The sequence below is a fragment of the Lolium rigidum genome, chromosome 5 (genome assembly GCF_022539505.1).
Source record: "Lolium rigidum isolate FL_2022 chromosome 5, APGP_CSIRO_Lrig_0.1, whole genome shotgun sequence".
NCBI lineage: Eukaryota > Viridiplantae > Streptophyta > Magnoliopsida > Poales > Poaceae > Lolium > Lolium rigidum.
In genome coordinates this window covers 57,190,463-57,209,343 of record NC_061512.1, presented here as the reverse complement: position 1 = coordinate 57,209,343, position 18,881 = coordinate 57,190,463, and the positions used below count along the sequence as shown (strand labels likewise).

At 43.1% G+C, this 18,881-nt stretch overlaps 2 protein-coding genes across 2 annotated transcripts; both read left to right on the top strand.

Moving 5' to 3' along the window:
* Positions 1-8,511: 8,511 nt before the first annotated feature.
* LOC124655259 (anthocyanidin reductase ((2S)-flavan-3-ol-forming)-like) lies at positions 8,512-10,399 on the top strand. Its single transcript, XM_047194182.1, has 6 exons — positions 8,512-8,691; positions 8,918-9,084; positions 9,188-9,391; positions 9,462-9,621; positions 9,773-9,989; positions 10,089-10,399. The coding sequence occupies exons 1-6, from the start codon at positions 8,571-8,573 to the stop codon at positions 10,234-10,236; spliced, it is 1,017 nt and encodes a 338-aa protein (XP_047050138.1). The 5' UTR covers positions 8,512-8,570; the 3' UTR covers positions 10,237-10,399.
* Positions 10,400-12,184: 1,785 nt separating this feature from the next.
* LOC124655997 (3beta-hydroxysteroid-dehydrogenase/decarboxylase-like) lies at positions 12,185-18,239 on the top strand. The gene is made up of 9 exons (XM_047194814.1): positions 12,185-12,416; positions 13,272-13,361; positions 13,496-13,629; positions 14,642-14,800; positions 16,940-17,062; positions 17,133-17,212; positions 17,618-17,828; positions 17,924-18,005; positions 18,087-18,239. Exons 1-8 carry the CDS (start codon positions 12,185-12,187, stop codon positions 17,969-17,971), a joined length of 1,077 nt encoding a protein of 358 aa, XP_047050770.1. The 3' UTR covers positions 17,972-18,005; positions 18,087-18,239.
* Positions 18,240-18,881: the final 642 nt, after the last annotated feature.

Here is an 18,881-nt window from a genome sequence, read left to right as displayed (position 1 = left end):
GCAACGCTTAGCGAAGCTCAGCCGGAGTTCTCCATCGCCACCGCCACCACGCCATCGTGCTGCCGGATTCAAGGGGGAGCTACTACTTCCGCTGCCCGCTGGAATGGGGAGAAGGACGTCGTCTTCATCAACACCGAATGTGTGACCGAGTACGGAGGTGTTGCCCGATTGTGGCACCGTCAAGATCTTCTACGCGCTTTTGAAAGCGGCAAGTGATCGTCTACCGCAGCAACAAGAGCCTCATCTTGTAGGCTTTGGAAATCTTCAAGGGTGAGTCTCGTTCTTCCCCTCGTTGCTCCCGTCTCCTAGATTGCATCTTGGCTTGGATTGCGTTCTCGCGGTAGGAAATTTTTGTTTTCTATGCAACGAATCCCTATAGTGGTATCAGAGCCGTGTCTATGCATAGATGGTTGCACGAGTAGAACACAATGGTTTTGTGGGCTTTGATGCTTATGTTGTCTTTAGTTTGAGTACTTTGCATCTTTGTGGCATAGTGGGATGAAGCGGCTCGGGCTAACTTTACATGACCGCGTTCATGAGATTTGCTCCACGCTCGACATGCAACTTGTATTGCATAAGTGGCTTTGCGGGTGTCTGTCTCTCCTAATATAGTGAAGATTCAATTTACTCTTCTATTGACAACACTAGTATCACCGTTGTGGTTCATGTTCGTAGGTAGATTAGATCTTACTCGAAAACCCTAAACCACGTAAAATATGCAAACCAAATTAGAGACGTCTATTGACAACACTAGTATCACCGTTGTGGTTCATGTTCGTAGGTAGATTAGATCTTACTCGAAAACCCTAAACCACGTAAAATATGCAAACCAAATTAGAGACGTCTAACTTGTTTTTGCAGGATTTGGTGATGTGATATGGCCATAATGTGATGATGAATATGTATGAGATGATCATTATTGTATTGTGGCAACCGGCAGGAGCCTTATGGTTGTCTTTAAATTTCATGTTGAGTAGTATTTCAAAGAAGTTGTAATAGTTGCTACATGCGAGAACAATCATGAAGACGGCGCCATTGACCTTGACGCTACGCCGACGATGATGGAGATCATGACCGTTGATGATGGAGATCATGTCCGTGCTTTGGAGATGAAGATCAAAGGCGCAAAGACAAAAGGGCCATATCATATCACATATGAACTGCATGTGATGTTAATCCTTTTATGCATCTTATTTTGCTTAGATCGCGACGGTAGCATTATAAGATGATCCCTCTCACTAAAATATCAAGATAATAAAGTGTTCATCCTTAGTAGCACCGTTGCCAAGACTTGTCGTTTCGAAGCATCTCGTGATGATCGGGTGTGATAGAATCAACAAGTGCATACAACGGGTGCAAGCCAGCTTTGCACATGCGGATACTAAGGTGGCCTTGACGAGCCTAGCATGTACAGACATGGTCTCGGAACACGTGATACCGAAAGGTAGAGCATGAATCATATGATTGATATGATGAACACTTTGAGTGTTCGGCATTGAAATTACATCTTGTCTCGTGATGATCGGACTTGATGTAGTGGATTTGGTTCGTGTGATCACTAAGACAATGCGAGGGATATTCTTTTGAGTGGGAGTTCACCTAGATTTTTAATTTTGTTGAATTAAAATTTGAACTCAATTTGTCATAAACATTAGTCTAAACTATTGCAAATATATGTTGTAGATATGGCGTCCCCAATCAATTTTAACCAGTTCCTAGAGAAAGAAAAGCTTAAGCGCAACGGTAGCAACTTGACCGACTGGTTCCGTTATGTGAGGATCTTCCTCGCTGGCGGAAATCTGCAATATGTGCTTGATGCACCGCTAGGTGACCCTCCGGCAGAAACTGAAACCGATGAAGTAAAGAATGTTTACGCGACTCGGAAAACTCGGTACTCTCAAGTTCAGTGTGCCATCCTATGCAGTCTGGAAGCCGATCTTCAAAAACGTTTTGAGCACCACGATCCTCATGAGTTGGTCAATGAGCTGAAAGCTATCTTTGAAACTCATGCGGCCGTGGAATGCTATGAAGCATCGAAACACTTCTTCAGCTGCATGATGGAAGAAGGCAGCTCCGTTAGTGAGCACATGCTCGCCATGACCGGGCATGCGAAGAAACTCAGTGATCTGGGAATAGTGATTCCTAACAGACTGGGGATTAATCGTGTCCTTCAATAACTGCCACCTAGTTACAATAACTTTGTGATGAACTACAATATGCAAAACATGAACAAAGAGTTACCTAAACTCTTCGCCATGCTGAAATCTGCTGAGATTGAGATCAAGAAAGAGCACCAAGTGTTGATGGTCAACAAGACCACCAGTTTCAAGAAACGAGGGCAAGTCTAAGGGAAAATTCAAGAAGGGTGGCAAGAAAGCTGCCACGCCTCCTATGAAACCTAAGAACGGCCCTAAGCCCGATGCTTGAGTGCTATTACCGCAAGGAGAAGGGACACTGGAAGCGTAATTGCTCCAAGAATTTGGTGGATCTGAAGAGCGGCCTTGTCAAGAAGAAGAAAGAAGGTATATCTGATATACATGTTATAGATGTTTATCTTACTGGTTCTCGTACTAGTACCTGGGTATTTGATACTGGTTCTGTTGCTCATATTTGTAACTCGAAACAGGAACTAAAGAATAAACGAAGACTATTGAAGGATGAAGTGACGATGCGCGTTGGAAATGGATCCAAAGTCGATGTGATCGCGGTCGGTACACTTCCTCTACATCTACCTTCGGGATTAGTTTTAAACCTCAATAATTGTTATTTTCTACCCGCGTTGAGCATGAACATTATATCTGGATCTTGTTTAATGCAAGACGGTTATTCATTCAAGTCTGAGAATAATGGTTGTTCTATTTTTATGAATAATATCTTTTATGGTCGAGCACCTGAAAAGAATGGTTTATTTCTGTTAGATCTCGATAGTAGTGATACACATATTCATACAATTGATGCTAAGCGAATTAAATTGAATGATAATTCTACTTATATGTGGCACTGTCGTCTTGGTCATATTGGAGTGAAACGCATGAAGAAACTCCATACTGATGGATTACTTGAATCACTTGACTTTGAGTCACTTGATAGATGCGAAGCATGTCTAATGGGAAAAATGACTAAGACTCCATTCTCTGGTATTATGGAGCGAGCTACTGACTTATTGGAAATCATACATACCGATGTGTGCGGACCAATGAGTGTAGCATCGCGCGGTGGTTATCGTTATGTTCTAACCTTCACAGATGATCTGAGTAGATATGGGTATATCTATTTCATGAAACATAAATCCGAAACTTTCGAGAAGTTTAAGGAATTCCAAAGTGAAGTAGAAAATCAACGTAACAAGAAGATTAAATTTCTACGATCTGATCACGGAGGTGAATATCTGAGTTATGAGTTTGGCATGCATTTAAAGAAATACGGAATACTTTCACAATTGACACCGCCGGGAACACCTCAACGAAACGGTGTGTCCGAACGTCGTAATCGAACTCTCTTAGATATGGTTCGTTCTATGATGTCTCTTACTGATTTGCCGTTATCATTTTGGAGTTATGCATTAGAGACAGCCGCATTCACTTTAAATAGAGCACCATCAAAATCCGTTGAAACGACACCGTATGAATTATGGTTTAATAAGAAACCTAAGCTGTCGTTCCTTAAAGTTTGGGGTTGCGAAACCTATGTAAAAACGTTACAACCGGACAAGTTAGAACCCAAAGCGGAGAAATGTGTCTTCATAGGATACCCTAAGGAAACTATAGGGTACACTTTCTATCACAGATCCGAAGGCAAAATCTTTGTTGCTAAGAACGGAACCTTTCTTGAGAAAGAATTTCTCACTAAAGAAGTGACTTGGAAGAAAAGTAGAACTCGATGAGATTGATGAATCTTCACTCGTTGATCGGAGTAGCGCTAGCATCGGAAGTTGTTCCTGTGCCGCCTACACCGGCAACAGAGGAAGCTAATGATAATGATCATGAAACTTCGAACGAGATAGCTACTGAACCTCGCAGATCGACAAGGAAACGTGCCACTCCTGATTGGTATGATTCTTGTCTAAATGTCATGATTGTGGACAACAATGATGAAGACCCTGCGACGTATGAAGAAGCGATGATGAGCCCAGATTCCAACAAATGGCGAGAAGCCATGAAATCCGAAATGGGATCCATGTATGATAACAAAGTGTGGACTTTGGTAGACATACCTGATAGCCGCAAGGCTGTCGAGAATAAATGGATCTTCAAGAGAAAAACAGATGCTGATGGTAATATAACTGTCTATAAAGCTCGACTTGTCGTAAAGGGTTTCCGACAAATTCAAGGTGTTGACTACGATGAGACTTTCTCACCTGTAGCGAAGCTAAAATCTGTGAAGATTTTATTAGCAATAGCTGCATTTTTCGATTATGAGATTTGGCAGATGGATGTCAAAACGGCGTTCCTTAATGGAGACATTGAGGAAGAGTTGTATATGGTACAACCCAAAGGTTTTGTCGATCCTAAAAATGCTGACAAAGTATGCAAACTTCAGCGTTCAATTTATGGACTGAAGCAAGCATCGAGAAGTTGGAACCGACGCTTTGATAAGGTGATTAAAGACTTCGGGTTTATACAGTGTCATGGAGAGGCCTGTATTTACAAGAAAAGTGAGTGGGAGCTCTGTAGTATTCCTGATATTATATGTAGATGACATATTATTAATTAGAAATGATATAGAACTATTAAGTAGTGTAAAAGGTTATTTGAATAATAGTTTTTCAATGAAAGACCTTGGTGAAGCATCATATATATTAGGCATCAAGATTTATAGAGATAGATCAAGACGTCTAATAGGGCTATCACAAAGTACATACCTGGACAAGATTCTAAAGAAGTTTAGAATGGACGAAAGTAAGAAAGGATTCTTACCTATGTTACCAGGCAAGGTCTTGAGTAAGACTCATGGTCCGGCTACGGCAGAAGAAAGAGAAAGGATGAGTCAGATCCCCTACGCGTCGGTAGTAGGCTCTATCATGTATGCCATGCTATGTACTAGACCGGATATAGCACATGCTGTTAGTTTGACTAGCAGATATCAAAGTGATCCTGGAATGGAACACTGGACAGCGGTCAAGAATATCCTGAAGTACTTGAAAAGAACTAAGGATATGTTTCTTTGTTATGGAGGTGACCAAGAGCTCGTTGTAACCAGTTACACCAATGCAAGTTGGAACACTGATCCTGATGACTCTAAGTCACAGTCTGGGTACATGTTTATATTGAATGGTGCTGCAGTAAGTTGGGCAAGCTCGAAGCAGTGCACGGTGGCGAAGTCTTCAACAGAATCGGAGTACATAGCGGCTTCAGAGGCTTCATCAGAAGCGGTATGGATGAAGAGGTTCATTGTAGAGCTCGGTGTGGTTCCTAGTGCATTGGACCAACTAGTTATCACCCTAAAAGGTCATTTCCGAGCAAAACCAGTTAAGGCCAGACATTGAGTTTTCACCCTAAAAGGTAGGTCTATGAACTTCACCTATGCTGCCGCCCCCACTTTCATACCACTGATGTGAATCTCTGAACACCAAGCAAGTTCCTCAACATCGCGGAGACTTGAACTTCTTTAGCTAATCTACCAACCCCGCCTTCATGAAATTTTCTACTTCTGACTTCACCATGGACCAAAAGTCTCTTGATGTCAACGAGCTTCGCGCCGCTCCCTCCGGAACCAAATGGTCGGAATAAAAGCATGGGTGCGCGCGACCGAATACCAACCTATCCTGTGAACTCCAGACAATAGATGCACTGTTCCATTCGCTGTCGGAGCCTTTCGGAACTCATCACTCCGGCTAGATGAAGAAAGATCGGCATCCGGAACGTCTTCATCTTCGTGAAAAAAGAACCCTAGGACCACTACCATGAAAGCCGGAACGGACGGCCCCACCACCATGGCTGGGATCCGCGGTCCATCTTCCTCCTCCAACCCGGCCGGTCGATGTCAGTAGCGATCCCGCTGCCGCCCTTTCCCCGCCGAGTTCCACCACACCAGTGCGTCTCCTGCCATGATCTGGGTGAAGTAGCCGAAGGCCACCGCCACCAGACCAGCCTTCCACCCTCGCCGCACCTGTAAGACCCCGCCTCCACGCGAAGGGGAGTCCATGGACGTGCCACCACCGCGCCTTGCCTTTGGCAGCCGGACGCGGCGGCCGCCGCCGACCCTGACGGCGGCAACGACTAGGAGGAGGAAGATGAGCTGCCTCTTCTTGGGTTCGGGTTATCGCCCGGAGCCGCCTCGCGCGAGACAACCCGGGGCGAAGGTGGGAAGGGAGGAGAGGGGATGGGAGGGGGCGGTGGTGGAGGGTGGAGGGGCGGCGGCGCTGGGAGGGTGAATTTGTCATATACTACTCAGACATCATTTGTTCTTTTTGTGCATGTTAAATATTGTCATACTTTCGGATGAATCTAAGATGCACAAGGTACAACACAATCTATGTCCATGATGTTGTTTTAGAATTTTTAAAAACATATAAGTGTGACACAAAAATGGGGTGCATCAGCAACTACTTGTGGATTGTAGTTTTTGTTTTCTAGACACTCCGTTTAGAACCGCCTTTGCTGAGTGTTGGTGAAAGGAGTCTAAGAGCACATATAGTAGGGTAATGTCAGTCTTTTCTTAGACTGAGTAACATTTTTTTTTCGATAAAGGGAATATATTAATATCAAGAAGATACCAATTACACCCAGCCTCTGCAACAACGCACCGCCCTAATGGCACTACGGATGCACACAGCCAAAAACAAGAAAAGAAAACTAAAAAACAAAAGTCCCGCTACAGTATCTCGGGCCTACCAACAACAATACATCCACCGCCAAGACAACACCTGAATTACAGACTCTCCAAAAACGACGCCTCCAAGAAGGAAACAGTGCTCAAACACCATCGTCGCCCGATCAAAGATCTTAGGTTTTCACCCTGAAGATAGTCCCCGCTCTCAAAACAATGCCTCCACCAAGGTCATTGCTAGGCACAACCAATTAAGGCCAGACCTTGGGTTTTCACCCTGAAAGGTAGGACTCTACACTTCACCTGTGTTGTCGCCCCCACTTTCATACCGCTGCTGTGAAGCCCGGAACACCAAGCAAGTCCCTCAACAGCGCGGAGACTTGAACCTCCCTTAGCTAGTCCTCCCCTCCGGCCTTCATGAAATTCTCTTCTTCCGACTTTCATCATGGATCCATAGTCACTTGATGTCAACACAGAAAAAGAGCTTCGTGCCACTCCCTCCAGAACCAATCGGTCGGAATAAAAGCATGGGTGCGCACGACCGAATACTTCCGATCCAGCAAACACCAGGCAAAGCACTGTTACATTCGCTAGCGGAGCCTTCCGGAACTCAACCCCCGGCCAGATCACGAGTCCAGGCCTCCGGTAGGTCCTCCTCTTCATGCAAGAGAGGCCCTAGGACCGCCGCCTTTATACAGGTCGGACCCCCACGCCGGCGATCATCCCGGGCTGGCGAAACCAACCCTCCACCGGCGACACCATCGTCGGCTTCCAAGCACCACCGTCTCGCCGCCAGATCGCTGTGATAGATCAAAAGATCCACCACCACCAACCGCAAGCCGACCCTCTCCGGCGAAGAAGAGGGCCACCTCCTCCGTCGAACCCAAGGCTGCTGCCCCGGGCGCCCTCGTGTCGCGGAAGAAGCCCGAGATCGCCTCCTCGCACCGATGAGAGACGGGTGGGGGGGGAGGGCATGGCGCAGACCGAGGGCCTGCCCGCCGCCCACCACCAGCCCCTACCGGTGTGCTGCGGGTGGAAGCCTTCGGGAGGGGAGGGGGGACCGCAGCTCAAGAGCCGCCGCCGCCCATCACCATCCGCGCCGGCCGCCGCCGTATGCGTCGATGAGGGGAGAGCCCATCCGCCGTCCCCCACGACGGCGAGGAAAGGCCCCCGCCGCCGCCACACCCCGAGGGTCTTTGCCCCGGCGGCGCTACCGGCGGCGGCGGCGGCGGTTAGGGTTGGGGAGGGGTCGGGAGGAGGAGAGGTTGGGGAGGGGTCGGGAGGAGGAGGAGGAGGAGGAGTTTACTGTGGTTATTTTTTATTGTGACAAACCAAACTGAACGGGTCTCTAGACTGAGTAACATAAGATTTTTTTATTTAGCTTGAAAGAGAGAAAAACTAAGAAAAAGAAGGGTGTATTCCCATAGCGGAGATATGATCTCATGAAAAATAAAATGAGGCGGACCTGTTTTTAATACGTCTAGGTTTTTTTTGTACATATCAGTACTATTTTTTTCCTTGGTGTGTGCACGTGGTATTATTTAAAATAATTTTGCGATCCATGTCACTTGATATATGGATGTTTTACTTTAATGTGCACGAACATGGCGAATTCGATACCCATGACATTGTCGCGGCCGATGCCAAGTATTGATCGTCCGTTCAATATATTTGGGGTGAATTTATACTGCGGTTCCTCGAAACAACAACAACCTGGCCCAAAAAACCTCTCCCCGCATCATTCCAGGTGATTGAGCGGACCATCGTTCTCCTTACAGCAGAAGCTCATAACACAGCAGAAGATGTCGGCTGGTGGAAGGAAGACGGCATGCGTCACCGGAGGGAACGGTTACATCGCTTCAGCACTCATCAAGATGCTCCTTCAGAAGGGGTACTCTGTCAAGACGACAGTTAGAGACCCAGGTTTGTATATTCCATGCATGTGATCTTCCATTTCATGAAAAATTGAAACTCCTATCTTTTGGAAATCCAGCAAGAAGAGCTTGTCTAGCTAAATCTTGTCTGAAGAACGAACCCGAAGCTAATCTAGTTCTTGAGATAAATTTCGATGATCAGCAAGAGATGATAAATAAAGGGAAAAATATGAGAGTTCTGTTTCGCCTATGAATGGTCTATCCTTTCTACGCAGATGACATGGAGAAGAACTCACACCTCATCGACTTGCAAAGCCTCGGTCCCTTGGAGATTTTCCGTGCCGAATTGGACATCGATGGCAGCTTCGACGAAGCAGTTGCCGGCTGCGACTACGCCTTCCTCGTTGCTGCTCCAATGAACCTAAACCCAGAGAATCCGGAGGTAAACGAAGGTCGATACAACCAAAACAATCCTTGTCTGTTCGTGATGACCGATGACATAGAAGATCCACATACTCTTATTTTTCTTTGTTTTGCCATGGCAGAAAGATGTGGTGGAGCCAGCGGTGCGGGGAACGCTAAACGTGATGAAGTCATGCGTGAGAGCCGGCAGCGTGAAGCGCGTGATCCTGACATCGTCGATAGCCGCCGTCTCCAGCAGGCCGCTGCAAGGCGACGGGCATGTGTTGGACGAAGAGTCTTGGTCCGATGTCGAGTTCCTCAGAGCCTTCGTCAAATCCGGTGCTTGGGTGCGTCCTTCCTTGTACATGCTCTGCTGATGGATGGGTGGAAATGATGAAGCTGGTTGCCGTGCTGCAGGCATACCCGGTGTCGAAAGTGCTGCTGGAGAAGGAAGCTTGCAGGTTCGCCCTGGAGAACGGCATCAGCTTGGTCACCCTCTGTCCCGTCGTCACCGTCGGCGCTGCGCCGACCCCCAAGGTCCAGACGAGCATCCCCATTATCCTCTCCTTGCTATCCGGTGAGTTTTTTGTTTCTCATTCACCCAGAGTTATTTCACTACCACTAATTGCCTAATTCCAGGGTGTGATGTTTAACTTTATAAATTAGTATAATGAATCGTCCATTATCGGTTTTTTCTTTGCCTAACCCTCTGAACATCAACCAATTAGGAGATGAGACCATGATCGAAACCATGAAACAGATTGAGATGGCCACCGGCTCGATCCCGATGGTTCACGTTGACGACCTCTGCCGTGCCGAAATATTCGTCGCCGAGGAGGAGTCCGCGCGTGGACGGTACATATGTTGCAGCCTTAACACAACCGCCAAAGAGATCGCCCGTTTCCTGGCAGTTACCTACCCACAGTATAACGTGAACATTGACCGGTAGGAACTTCGCCACCATCACCAGTTCGTGCTGTACTAATTAATTAATGAGCGTTCCTGTACTGACGGCTAACTGATTATTGCTTTGTTGCTTCGCAGCGTCGCTGATCTGGGGGACAGGCCGAGGATCTGCGTTTCATCGGCGAAGCTCATCGGGGAAGGATTCGAGTACAGGTACAAGACCCTGGAGCAGATATACGACGACGTCGTCGACTACGCTAAGGCTACTGGGATCCTGCCGGCCTGACGGAAAGGAATATGTATGCCGTAGAGGCAATCAAAAACAGATAAATATGTTTTTTGTTGGTTTGGATTGCTCATCAAGCATTTCGCTCGATGATCAATATGTTGTCAAAATATTATGTATGGAACTAGCGTGATTAACTGCCTTGCTACACTTCTAAATTATTTGTAACCTCGTGTAAAACAATAAATTATATTATGCAAAAGAATAAAACATAATAAGGAATAATTTTGAGTCCAAGCTAGGATGTGATTGGTTTGTGGTCTTGAAAAGGTGACTGTGTGTGCTCTTTTTTTTTCTTTTTTGCGAAACACGGCGTAAACGCTCACATATACATACATACCCTCGTGGTTGGGTCTACTCTCTAAGGCCAAGTCTAGGCTACGAATGGTTTCTATCTCATTATAATGCTAAATAGTCTTGGTAAGGATCTACAAAAGCACTGTCTCTAGGATGGAAACAACGCACAAGCATCATCATCGTTCGATCAGTAGGTCTTAAGCGCTCGCTCTAGATAAAATCTGAAGTCTTATAAGATCATTACCAGGTACAACCAATAAAGATTAGATTTAGGTTTTCACCCTGATATTCAATGGTCGGTATAGGATGAGTGCCACCAAAATTGTTTGATTTCCATATAGTCCTTGTCTGATTACCAAAATAAGAAACCAGAGGTCTTCCGTATTAACTCCCCTCTTCCCTACCGCTCCTCGCTATGCACTCCACGCGTAGTGGAAATATCTCTCTCCCAGCCGGATCATACTCCATGGAATTTTCTTGGCTGCACTCTATCGTCATGTTGTACCTTAGGATTGCCTTTGACATTGCCGAGATGAGCCACGGGAAATGAATTGAGAGCCAGAAAGCCCTACCGCCAACCCGCCGCCAACCTTTGCCTGGCAGCATCATTCGTAAGCTGTGAGAGAAGTAGAAGGGGAGGAAGTCGGCGCTGGCGATGATGTTGGGCTACGTTTGTGTCGCCTCGGAGGCGACATGGGAGTCAAAATGTTCTATATAATTGAGGTTTTTTATTCTGGGGAAATCTAAAGTCGGAGCGTGCCCACAGAAGCCCTCTTGTGCGACGGGCACACATAAATTTCTAGGTGGATTGTCGTACGGGGCCTCGAAATTTTAGGTTTTTCTCTCTTATTTTGGAAACAAAATTAACCAGCTGTAGATACCTCGATATCGGTGGCCTCTAACCCGTGGCGCTGCCATGTTTATTTTCGCCCGTTCCCCAAAGATGGACGTCCTTTATTTTCATCCAACTCAATTTTTGATTCATTGTTCTCATGAAAAGATCTTTTTATACTCCATCCGATACATATTATGCTAATATAAATATATTTAGACAAAGATACACAATATTGGCCTCAAATAATACAAATCGGAGGAAGTATCAATTAGTTAGGTTAGCCCACAGGCGCCGATGCCGCTAGGGCCGGAGGAGGCCATTCGACGGCGGCCGGAGGAGGCCATGCTTATTTTGGCACGTTTTCTCCTTTCCAGTCTAGTCCTCCTCCTCATCCAATCAGTCGTGATCCAATCTGGCCAACCTCAGTCTTGACAGCGGTGTCGATGCCAAAGCCAGTGCTGTCCTGGCCCGACATGAGGCGTCGAGCTGCTGTCCAGCCTGCCTCCAGGCGCAAGCAGTGCCAACTTCCTCCGAGACGGCGGTTGTCTCTGGCAAATCCTGGACGCCTGAAACTGCAGAAGATGGAGGTGTATTTGGGGAAGAAGGTTGGATCAGGTTCTTTGAGATTTGTGTTGACACATGGCACCTTCTTATGGCTTTAATTTGATAAGGAAGAAAGAACAGTTCCTGTAAAAAAAGATGCGTCGATCAGCCTATATAAATGAAGGGAGCAAAGGACATGCGAGGTAGCACTACCCTTTTTAAGGGCTTGTATTTTCAACTTCACATACAACGCGCACTTACGACTAGCTAGAAATGTCAACCGAGTCCAAGTGGTGTGCGGTCACCGGCGGGCGGGGATTCATGGCGAGGCATCTGGTGGCAGCGCTGCTCCGTTCAGGCGAGTGGTGCGTGCGCATCACAGACCTCGCCCCTGAAGCCACCCTCGACGACGCAGAGAAGGAGGGGCTCCTCGGCGCCGCCCTCCGCGATGGCCGTGCAGTCTACGCCTCAACGGACGTCTGCGACATAGCGCAACTGACCAGAGGTAGCTTGTTCATGTCGATCATTCAATCTCGTGCTAAACTTAGTGGCCAAATCTAGTAACGAAAACTAAAGGTTTGACCAAAATTTCAAGTTGTACATTATGATCAACCTAAGATTTTGTTATCACTCATTCCTCCCCTGCATGAATCGGAGTGTCACCTATCTAAACGATTATGATGAAGCAACTAATTATGGTCCAATCCCGACCCAATAAGAGCGACATGGATCTACTTCTGGAGATAAGAACTTAGATACGATAAACAAAGGCAAACCCACAACAAGAGTGCATTAACTGAATTACCTGCCCAAAACTAAAAACAAGAGTTAACCTGCTAATCCTTAAAAAAAGGATTAACCTATAAAGCCTTGTTTGGTACTAGATTTTTCATGGGGATTAAAATCCCCACCAAAATTCAAATCTTCACTTGTTCCTAAAAATATGTTTTGTTCTAGATTACTAAGCTATTTTAATCCTCATTTTTCTCTAATTTTCCCAAACCCAAGTTTATTTCTCCTAATAACCAATGTATAACCCCTATCTAATAAATTGGAAATTGAGATTTTAAAGCTATTTGAGAGGATTGGGTGAAGCTAAGAGTTTCACCAAATCTCTGCGAGATTATCGCAATTATCCGCATAAAAACTCCAGTACTACCAAACAAGGCCTGACAAAGGTTCAATGTTTATCAAGCTACTCGTATTCTTTAATAAGCATATGAACTAGTCCAAAGTAAGAATACTATGAACAAAAGGTCGCTGACGTCTTGTGAAAGTCATCTTCCTCCCAGTATGACCGTTCAGTTTTTGACTCCATAGTCCATACCCAGATATAGTCATGATATTTTCTGCAGCGCAGATTTTGAAGGAGTGGATGTTGTTTTCCACACTGCTGCTGCAGATCCTTCAACGAACAACATCCAACTTCATTATAAAGTCAACCTCGAAGGTTAGTAAGATTATTGTCTTGAATCGTAATTTGGATGTATATACTCATGTAAAAATATATATGTCATATGCATGAAACTACAGATCACTAATTAAGAAACAATTTTCCTCTGTTTTCTCGGTTTCGTAAAACAGGGACAAGGAATGTCATTGATGCTTGTAAGGCATGCAAGGTTAAGAAGCTCATATACACTAGTTCGTGTGGTGTGGTATTCGATGGCGTTCATGGCCTCTTCGACGTAGATGAATCAGTACCATATCCAGAAAAGGTTACCTCTCTGAATTGAATGCACTAGTACTCTTTAGGATCCCAGCTGAATGCAAAATTCTTCTATTGCATCGTAGTATGCATAAAAAACATAACATACATTTCTATGATTCCGTAAAGGTTCAATTGAACCATTGGCATGTGGAACCCATCTGCTAGTGGTATTTTGAAAGGATCAAATAAATAGTTGATCAAATGACCAAGTAACTGAAACTGCAATAAAATAGACCACCACCCAATGAAAACGGGGAAAAACAATGTTCAAGTGGTGGTTTGTACGACACATAGAGTAGGATATGGTGGAAGCTGTAAATCTTCTGGGTTTAACCTAGATTTCTTCCCATAAAGAGAATGGCTGGGCATATAATAAAAAAGGAAACCTATTTTCAAGATTTTGTGAAGTGCGAAGCTTAGACAATGTCTATCGTACCTGGTTTTGCTATTACATACTGTCACGGGGATAATGGAGTCTGTCAAACAAAATCGACCGCTTAGACAAGTCTTTCTCCGAGCTGGCTTGCATTGCGTTGTTCCATGACCCTGTTCCAACTTCCAAGCCAACCGATTCACATTGCTCATTTCTGATTCAGGGTGCGAAAAACAGCCTCGAGTGGCTGGTTTTGGAAAGTTTGCACTGCAGTATTGATTCCATTTTTTTAGTAAAAGTATAACCTCATAGAAAATTCTGAATATATCTAGCTTCATAGTATATGCATAATTTATGATCTTTTATGATGGCAACAACAGTTTGATTAAAAGTAGCAAAAATAAATCTCTACAATGTACCTTCTTCTACGTGGTCATTTTATCGTACCTTTCTCAATTCTTCTCTTTATACAAATACTCTCTCCGTCTCATGAAGGTTCTCCCAGATTTTTAGATGTATCTAGATGCTATTTAGTGTCTAAATACATCTAAATTTTAATAAATCTCTGGCAACCTTCGTGAGACCAAGGAAGTCCAGAATAGGTTTGTACCTTTCTAACTACATATTTTCCTACTCCCGTGTTCAGTTTCCTGATGCATATACAAGAACAAAAGCAGAAGCAGAGAGGCTAGTGATGAAGGCAAACGACAAGGATGAGCTTCTAACATGTTGCATACGTCCTGGTACTATTTTTGGTCCTGGTGACACGGTAGTACCAGCTTTAGTTTCTTGTGGAGGAACGATGGTGAGTACTTTGTCAATTATATTTCAAAACTTAACTTGATTGTAACTATATAATTTTTATAAAAATTATTTTTATAAAATCGTTTTATTACATAATTTTTTTAAGTATTACATTCGGCCTCTTCATAACAGGGATGCACATAGTAACACACACACATCATACGAAGCAATTATAAAGGTTGATCACAGTTACTACTTTCGCCTGTGAATAAATATAACATCATTGCCCCAATCTATATTGTTAGGTTTAGTCACACATCGATGGTGAAAGAAGACCGAGAGCAGTTTATGAGGCTAAAGGGGGTCCCCTAATAGGCTAGTTTTTTTTTTGGAGAACAGGACACAGAGCCTAATTTAAGTCTCTTCGGTCTCCGGTTGAGCTAGCTGGGTAGGTCGAGACAGTCACCTAGCATACCCAACAACAATAACATATATAATAAACCCTCACTATAAATTTTCTGCAGCAATAAGTTAAAAATAATAAAACATGATACCATGCAAATAATATTCTCCTCAAGTCTACTAGAACTATCATTAACCGACCAAACCAAATAAGTCTCTCTCTCTCTCTCTCCCCCCTCTCTCTCTCTCTTATATATATATATATCCAAAATTGTTAGCAAAGTTTATTTGCACGTATTGTCGAAGTCACTATTTGAAGGGGGATATAAAACGGTGGTCAAAGAACATAACTACTTATAGCTCTACCAGATTCAGCGATAGTTACACATAACCTTTTTTTTTGTTGAGAAACACAGTACAAACGCAGACGCTCACATACACGCGCATACACTCACCCCTATGAACGCACACACGCACACACACACACCCTACCCCTATGAGCACCTTCGGAAGACTGAGCCGGCGGATTGGATCTTGAAATTGGCGAAGTCACCACAGGCGCCTCGCTGTCGACGGAAACATCGCCTCCCACTGAATGAATATTCCGCCTTTATGAGACACACAGATGTCAAACCTGGGGTTTGAACTCTGGTGGGCTGGGGGTACAACCACCCTCCTAACCACCCAACCTCAGGGAACATGTGCATTTTATTTTGTTGAACTAGTTTCGGAAGTGTGAAAAATATATTCTGAAAAGTTACAAAACGAATGTGCCGAGTACATCAAGTGAATAAACATGTATGATTACTTTTTCTATGGACAACTTATATCGGGGCAGAAGCGTTGGATGCGCCCTGACCCACACGTGTGCCTAGAGATTTAACTATGGCACACCACCATGTAGGGCCCAGAGGTTTAAGAAAAAGCTGTGTAAGATAGAGGACAAAGACCACTTGTAATGGATTATTGGTGGCGTGTTACATCCAAAGCCACACGGCTTGTAGTGGCTTATTTGTGGCACATCACGTTTCAACACACCACAAGTATTACCAATGGCATGACACCATGATGGCACACAGCAATTATTTCATCGCCTACAAGCAATTTTCAATTAGTCTTACAACATGGAGATGAAGTTCTAGGGCAGATTAACGACTTACTAAGGAGGATCATGCACTATAAAAAGGACACTAGGAATCTTTTCAAGGACTCAAGTTTTTATGAGGATCACAAATCAAGACCTAGATTCTAAATCCATTACAAGTCATATGCTAACTACCATAAAACATGTCGTGCTTGGATAATAAGAACACATTCCTAGCCATTATACCACACATCAAACCATCGTGGTACCAATGATCGTGGTGTCAAGACTGGCCCCTTCACTGGAGAATTACATCTTATAAACCTCTTGGTGAAAAGATGAGAAACTAACTATGATACTTTTGTGACACATACTAAATCTACAGTGATGCTTGGACGAGGAATCATTGGAAAATATTCAACATAGTGACCCAAGATACTCAATCTTTTCTCATTCTGACGACTTGAATAGGGATGTGGGGATGTTCTCTTGATTTCATGGCCTTATGGTACAATGGATCCATTTAAAGATTTAGACTTAAATATTAGGCTACCTACTTTACCTACAAGATCTTATATGTAATCATAAGATCTGTCGTAACTCTATCTCTGAAAGTATGCACCAACATAGATGGTCCAGCAAGGCCTATTTATACCTCAATTACTCAACATTATTATATTCGACCACATAAGATTATTGTACATGTTGTTGCAGATAATAATTGGCAATGGGAAGAATTATGATGACTTTGTGTATGTTGAGAATGTTGTCCATGCACATATATGTGCCGAGAAAACTCTTTCAACCGAAGAGGGAGCAACTAAGAGTGGAGGCAAAGTATGTATTTACTAACATGAATATATTCGTTCTCCTTTATTAGTTTTCCTGACACTACTATTTTTTTTAGGCCTACTTCATAACTAATATGGAACCAATGAATATGTGGGACTTTTTATATTCCATTCTAGAAAAACTTGGATACAAAAGGTGCTCATTCCTTTCTCTCTAATTGATATAAAATAAGTACCTTTATTGGTTTCTTATTTCCTTATTAACGAAAGGGCTAACCAAATTATGTAATTTGGTACATGCATGTACTATCTTGTCCCTCCATAGTTTCCTAAAAATAAATTCTAGGTAATTCGAAAGACACTAATATTGTATGTGTACATAAAGTATACCATTTTCTTAACCAATTGTAGAAAACTGTAATGTATTTAATTAATTTTGTACTTGCATATATCATGTAGATATGTACAAGACATAATATTGTTTTATCAGTAAGAAACATTTTAATAATTAGCTTCCTGCAACCAAGGAGTACTTTGATCTCTTATTATAAAGAAGGTAAATTGCAAACTATATTTAGCTGACTTGTTTTGTTTTTTGCAGCATATCTAAAATAAGGATACCTTCGTATATTCTAATACCAATAACCCATGTGTTAGAGTGGATCTCAGATAAACTTAACAAACTCTATGGAATGCGTCAATCTGATCACATGCTTACATCCTCAAGGATAAAGTATGTAACACTAAATAGAACATTCAATTGCAACAAAGCAACTGAAGAACTCGGTTACATGCCGATTGTATCTCTCAAGGTTGTTACTTATGCCGATTTATGTGAATTTATCCTCTTGGTATCTTAAAACTTGTTTGAATATGCTAACTAATTTTTTACGGATTAAAATACCAGGAAGGCGTAGAGATAACTACTAAATTTTATGGTCACTCGAGAGCATGAGATATATTCGTGAGGATATCCAAAGCAAAAAAAGGTAAACTGATATAATCAAGATCCACCCCGTTAACCTTATAAACAATGGAGCATAAAATAGTTTTCAACCTCTTTTTCACAGCTAGCACCAACCATGGGGACCTCGCATCATCAGATCGGGATCTACAAAAACAATGTCTACATTGACATCTATTTCAATCCTATTCTAGAGCGTGGAAATATGATATGTTGAACAAACAACTTATGGACAACACAAGGTCATGATTGAGTTAGGCTTGTTTATCTAGTAAAAAAATAAAAGCATTTGTTCAAACCAGGTCTCAAATTGGGTTTTCAATAATTTGTACAATATTGTCCTTCAAATGGGTTTCTACACCCGCAAAGTAAAAGTTGTGTTTCGATTGTTTTGATCTTGGACATCATTCCCTTATCTGAATGAACTTTAGAAATGTTTCCATGCGTTTGGAAAATTAGTGTAGTGAAAAAGGCTGGCGAACAAATCACAATTCCTCGGAATCATTGCATCTCATTAGAACTGTAGAGCACCACCAGATGACCAAATTTGTATAAGAATGTCATGATAATCAACCAATCCCACTATCCCTCTTATCGAATTTAGGTTCTGCGTTTATGTCCCATAGGTAGATTTTTTCCTTTGCATTAAAATAACCACCACATCTATGTTCTCATTTTTCTTCCTTTCTTATAGAAATTTTATTCTTACATCTGGGATTTTTCTTTTTCAGATTGGTTTACCGTTCATTTGATTTTCTTGCTAATACATTTTATTTCTTGCTTTCTTATATATAGCATACTTGTTTGTGCATCTTGTTTGTCTATTAATAATATGGAAATTTACCTCTTTGATGTTGCTTATATTTTCTAGTTCAATTCCTATCAGATTTAAACATCTTGT